General features: G+C 35.2%; 1 protein-coding gene across 1 annotated transcript in view; it reads left to right on the top strand.

Annotated features, from left to right (window-relative positions):
* Window positions 1-6,659, top strand: part of HELRODRAFT_194085 (hypothetical protein) — a 15,327-nt gene that overhangs the window by 7,517 nt on the left and 1,151 nt on the right. The window contains exons 10-16 of the mRNA XM_009030226.1: window positions 1,876-2,240; window positions 2,705-2,951; window positions 3,337-3,479; window positions 3,788-3,912; window positions 4,155-4,352; window positions 4,554-4,668; window positions 5,345-5,625. Coding sequence (XP_009028474.1) covers window positions 1,876-2,240; window positions 2,705-2,951; window positions 3,337-3,479; window positions 3,788-3,912; window positions 4,155-4,352; window positions 4,554-4,668; window positions 5,345-5,625 — 1,474 coding nt within the window. The remainder of the gene's footprint in view (window positions 1-1,875; window positions 2,241-2,704; window positions 2,952-3,336; window positions 3,480-3,787; window positions 3,913-4,154; window positions 4,353-4,553; window positions 4,669-5,344; window positions 5,626-6,659) is intronic.

Genomic DNA, 6,659 nt, shown 5'->3' with positions numbered 1-6,659 from the left:
TCCTTTACCAATGATATATTCACTGACAGTTTTGAATACTTCAGAACTTGTTGTATTTGTTGGGAGTGATGCTGAAAAGAAAAATTCCTCCTTTAAATCTCCTTCGTATTCAAAACGAACATAAACTAACAAAATAGCCATGTTGGCCACATCTGTGCTTTCATCCAGCTGCCAAGAATAATACTTTGCAAGTTTCATTGGTTCAACTAGCTGCTCTTCAATGTCTTCTGCCATATCGCTAATGCGTCGACCAATAGTATTGTTTGAAAGTGGCACCTGGTCTATTTTTTTTGAAGCCTGCTCACCCAGCATCTCAAAACAGACATCTTTGATGCAATCTTTTATTAACGTTTCACCAATTGTGAATGCCTTTTTCGCTTTGGCAATTTGCAGAGCTACTTTATATGAAGCTCGTAGCGCACACGTGTTTATATGGAAAATACGAAACATTTGTTTTTGGCGACTCTTCAGATCAATGCGTTTTCTCTCAAAATATTCTTTTGGTTTTGTGCAAATGTCTTTGTGTTTGGTATTTAAATGTCTTTTTAGTTTTGATGGCTTCATTGCTTCGTTCGACAAAACCTCGCTGCAAATAACGCACTGCGGTTTCAACTCTGTTCCATCGTCCATTGGCATGAAGCCAAATTGAATGTATGATTCATCGTACTTTCGAATGAAGCTAGTTCTAATACGTTTTGTTGCACACGTTTCAATACCAATTGCCTTTACGATGCCATTTTCATTGTCTGAAACTGAAGAATCGTCACTACTTTCATATATCAAATTCTCTTCCTGACGTTTCCTTTTCAAAAATTTGTCTATCGGGCTTGTTTCGCCATGCCTAAAGTAGTTATTTTTGAATAAAATAAACTTTTACTTTCAAGAAAACAAATTAGCGGTCTTGATAACATCAAAATAAAATGAAAATATTAAAAAAAATCTGAACCAACCTGACAACAGTTCTAGCAACTTTATATATTAATTTGAATAAAATTTAATAAATTGCAAAATGAGTTATTCAATTTATATATAAATTTCAAAATTACAAATATATTTTAATTTAGCAATAACGTTGTTAACTCCTAGTTTTACCGGGTTTTTATCAATTTTACTCTGAACATGTGCAAATAGCTGATAAAGAAAGATTGAATATTTAAGCGGGATCCGATAGTTAATTGGTCACGCGTCCTTTCGCGTTATCACATTGAATATTAATAATAGTCATGCATATGCATTCGTGAACTTGCTTACCTTTAAACTCATCTACTAGTAATAACAATGACTTTCGCAATTGCGTTGCTGTCCAAACTATGAATTTTCTGATTAATTTTCAAAATTTTTGGAACCTCGCCGCGGACCGGCAGCTATTGGTCCGCGGACCGGCGCCGGTCCGCGGACCACCACTTTGAGAAGCACTGCATTATATCACCTAAATTGATATAATAGAAGAAAGTGTTTGCACACGTGCTTGTAAGCCTCCATGCACTTTGTTGATCCTTGTTGTTGAGTTGTTTCAGGTCAGATGTTCTTACTTTGAAGTCATCTGTGAGAAGAATCGGTAATAATAACAAGTAATGTAACAGACGTAGCAGTATCATTAACCGTGCATTTCTTCATCTTAAAACTCATTTATAAGTACATCCCAAATTGCCTCCACTAGAATTAAATTACTCCTTCTCGGCCACTTTTGAGAATCACTGATTTAGATTCGTATAAAAATAAGTTGTTTGTGTAAAAATGCATGCATATACATTTGTGCTCGCATAAAACTTGCATGCTTCTTTGTTCACTGCATGGGTAAAATGATCAGTATCAGTGACATTCATGCATCATCTAGTATTATAATCAGACTAATTGTACCATCTATATCTGCAGGTCCGACAACAATAACCGCTTTCGAGGAAGTAATGAGAGAGACAGCAATGCATTTGAACGTGGTCGTCGAGAGGACAGGCACAGCAGTAATAAGGATGAACCGATGGATTGGAGGCAGGCTCCGAAAATAGAATTGCCTCCACCTAGGAGAGGTGGCAGAGAAGGTGGAAGTCGTGATGCCAGCGGGGAAAATTGGAAGAGAGATACATCGGGCGGTAGTCGAGGTGCCAGATATGGAAGAGATGAGGAGAGAGAGGGAGGAAAGTTTGGAAGAGATGCTGCAAGGTTTAGCAGAGATGAGATGAGAAGGAGTGGTCGAAATGATCAAAATCACGGGAGCTTCAAGGAAGCTGGTGCTCAAAAAGGTTTGCTGCTTTTATCTGATTTAATGTGAAAAATTATTAATTTTGATGTTTGCATTATTTTTTTCAAAGGTTTTCTAAATTTGGACTAAATATTATTGAAGTTTGCTAATTTGTCTTTTCTGAACTTGTAATCCAGTGAATTTTTTGTTTTTTAGAAGATGTTATTTTATGTAGTAAAATGAATTTCACATCACAACTGCAACGTTTTACAAATTTTCTCTCATGATTCCTAGGAATTTATAGTTGTTGGAAATTTTTTGCTTTTGAAAGCAGGTTAAATATTTAGTTTCATTCATAGATTCAATGGCTGCCTAATTTATTATAACTATCATTTAATTGTAACTGTTTTGGTAGTACAGTAGTTTAGCAATATATTCAATGAACCCTTATCTTTAGCTTGCAATTATGGTTCTAATCATAAAGTAATATATTTTGGTCGTGAATTTCTAATTAAAACAACACAGATTCACTGAAAGATGAAAATCGTTCTCACGCACAATCCACCGACAACGTAGCCAACAACACATCTGTTGAAATAACACAACCAGCACCATCCGGTCCTAAGGAACGACCCAAATTGAACTTGAAACCACGTTCAAAACCACTTAATGAAGCACCAGATGTTGTGACTTCCACAATATTTGGGGCAGCAAAACCTGTTGACACCACGCAGAGAGAAAGGGAAATTGAAGAAAAGTTGAAGCAGATGAAGTTAGAAACTAAATTTTTCATCCTTTGTTTGCATTTAGCTTCATTGGAATGTTTTTTGTACATTTACAACTATTAGGTTCACTATTTTGCTTTGTAAGTGAATCCAGATATACTCATAAGGTTTGTGAGTGCTTTTTCAAAGATCACTGGGGCACTGATCCTGAAAAGTAAAAGTTGATGATAATAAAGCGAAATAAAGATAATAATATATTAAAGGTATTAATTAGCAGGATGATGGTTTGGGAGCTGGTATCTTTGTTGGGCCTGATTAGATTTTGGATAAGAAGTCTTTTCTAAAATCTTCTATGAATTTTAACGACGATATTGTAACTATCTGGGAATAACTGCAGTATAATATTAAAATGTTATTTTTTGCACTCAACAGCAAACCACTCGATGGTGATAGCAAGAGACAGAGTCAGTCATCAAATCAGGACGAGTCATCACGGCGACAGTTGTCCAGCAATGATAGCAGACAAAAAAAAGATTTGAAACAGTCTTCCAGCACATCAGTCCAGCAACCAAGAGGTAATTCTTTTGTTCGCCGTTTGTTCGCTGAGTGCCGTTTAGTATCTTATCTATATCTATCTATCTATATATATATATATATATATATATATATATATATATACTCTGTCCACTGACGAGCCAGCAAAGTCCTTGTTGTATATCCACTTGACTCTTTGGTCTTCTGAACATATTTTGCATGGATATAATCTTGAAAATGACTTCAATAGAATAAACTGATGAATAGCTGAACATTTGGATCAGTATAATATTGATTGTTTTGAATTTGAGTTTTAATGGTAAACTTTTGCATTTAAATGTGTGACCAGGTCGCAGGACTACAGAAAGCTCAGAGGAACACCAGTCAGTTGAGTCTAGCAGCCAGCCAGCAGCAGCAGATAAGCAGCAACAGCCAACACCTCCCGTCAAGATGGTGCCTGCTCCTCCACCCAAAGTTTGTTCTTGTTTGGCTTCTTGCTATTGATGACGATGATGCAAATGTAAATTAATATGACAATGATATTTTATTAATTTTATTATAGTACAAGTGAATGAGCATGAACCTAACAATTTTTCTGCAGCATTTTAAAACATAGTTTCAGCTCATCGTTAGTATAATTAATATTTGGTCTGTTGCGTGAATTTTATCAGTCAAGTTTAAAAATAGATATAAACGGAAATGATGTCATGTTGCAGGTGAATGCTTGGACTGCTCGCAGAACAACACAGCAGGAACAAGTGAACGCACCAACAACTGCCACAGCAGCACCACCAACCGCCACAACATCACCGGCCATAACGACATCAACAACTTCAGCTGAAGTTGAAGAAGTCACTGATGATGTTGATGTCAACGTTAATAAAGCAGATGAGGCAACTGTTGATGACAGGAAAGTAAGTCAAGTCTTCATGGGTGATAATTACATCACATAATGTAGAGTTGTTGAGTGATAAATGACTAGCATTGATTATCATGTCCACCATTTGTGTGGCCAAGAGCATTGGTGCATGTTGTTCTTGATTTTTATTTTCAATCATTTTAGTCGTTCGTGTAAAATTTGCCGATTATTGACACAATTAATTTTGTGGCCACAGCAACAGACAGTTGAGGAGCAACCCGAGTCAGACGCCACAAGCTCTGATTGGAGGTCGCACAGTGCTTGGCAGTCGCAGACTAAAGACACCAAACCTAACAACAGAGGAGGCTATAGTTAGTTTTTAATATTTTTATCATTGTTAACGACAGAGGAAATTTTCAATTGGGCATAAAGAAGAAATAAGATTTTATATTAACTATGTAACTATTTTCATTGAATATTGATGCTAGAGGTGATTTTATGATGAATGTTGTCATATTCTGCATATCTTTAAATATATCGTTGAGTTGTTTTTGTTGCATACTTGACATCAGCTATTAAACAAAAAAGTTATGTCTGGCCAAAACTGGAATTTTGTTTAGACCAAAGCTAAAACATTTTAAATATTAAGACATCGAAATGCAGCACATTTCTCACATGTTATCAAACATCCCTCGAATAAAAGAAATAATATAAAACAAAAATAATTAGCAAAATACATTGTAAAATTTCAAAAATTAAAAAAATATGTATATTTTTAACAAAGTTAGAGTCTTATGTTATATTCTGGAAGCAAACGTTTTCCTCTACATTATTTGAGTATGTTGCTCTTGTGATGTCAATACATTCGTGCAGCAGCACTAAGTAACTGTTCACTCAGAACACTCGTAATGGGGCAGACAACAACAATAATTTAATGTATTCAATTTTATCATTATTTTTTTCAGTTAAAAATACAAATCTTGATAAAAACATTTGTTGGTGTTTGTTGCTGAATTTATATCTAAAGTGCCGCGTCAATCTATTTAGGTTCACATCCAATCGACCGCCGACAGCCATCGAGCCAGTATCAACAACAGCATCAGCAACAGCCATCCAGACGAACAGCTGTTTCGGTGGGACATGCAATGAAAGGAGGAGCAGGAAACTGGGGAAGAAGTAGTCGAGGAGGAGGTGTTAGAAAAGGGGAATTTGATGGTCCTAATTTAGCGGTTGTCAGTGTTCGACAGGCCCAACAACAAGCACGAAAGGAGAAACACGTGCCCACATCGATAGACGATATGCCTAAGCTGGAAGATCATTCAAGGAAGGTTTGTACACATGACTCATCAATTGTTTGTTAGTTACTGGTGGCTTTATGGTTGCTTTGAGATTCTTTGTCGTCCAGCTGTGCGCGTTGTTGAATCTGTGTGGTTCAATTGTGTGTGTTGTTGATTCTATGTGGCACAGTTGTAAGCATTAAATGTTTTTGAACTATCCTACAAACACATGATCAGTATGACGTGTTTAATGCTGCTTAATTATGATTACATCAAACTTCTTTTTCAACAAATGTGAATATACTTAACATCAAATAATTAGAACAACCTCAAAATAAGAGGAATTCACAAAAGTTTGTAGTTTCAAATAAAAATCGTTACTAAGAAGTTTCAAAAGTAACTGGTCAGCAATTTAATTAGCAAGCAACTTTTACAACATCTCATCAGCGGAATCAATCAAATGGCTAGGCCGTTTTGTTGGTTGGTTATTTGGTTTTCGTCGATCGTTTGCTAGATAAATGTTGGTCGTTTCTCTGGTTGGGTGGTTTTTTGTTTGCACAATTAGTATTTTAGACCACCTTGAATGTTATTAGCAACTGGTCTGTTGTTGTTTTTGATAGCCGGGTATTTCTTTTTCTTCATTGTGGTTGCATCTTTGTATATACATTCTCTGTCAACTTGAACCATGGTCCACGCCCGACCATCTCCGATTTTTTTAAAATTTGAACGGTATTTCAATGTATTTCATCGACAAAATAAAATTTTTATAAAAAAATTTCAATTATTTTTCAAGTTATGAAGATTTTTGTGACAGCATCCTCAAATTTTTGAACGCTATATCTCTTGAACTAGCCAACATATCTTGATGAAATTTTTTGTGCATATCAGTGAAACAATGTAATAACAAAAAAAATAAATGTTATTGTCTCGAATCAAAGGATATTTTGAACAAAAAATCTAGAAAAAAATGAATTTTTTGAAAATTTCACCGATTTCAAAACAGCGTAGCTCAAAATCTATCGCAAAATAAATAAATATTTTTTGTTATTTTAGAAGTACCTTATAGTCATAAATAAATCACAAAA

The sequence above is a fragment of the Helobdella robusta genome (genome assembly GCF_000326865.2).
Source record: "Helobdella robusta unplaced genomic scaffold HELROscaffold_66, whole genome shotgun sequence".
NCBI lineage: Eukaryota > Metazoa > Annelida > Clitellata > Rhynchobdellida > Glossiphoniidae > Helobdella > Helobdella robusta.
This window is presented reverse-complemented; position numbering and strand designations above follow the sequence as displayed.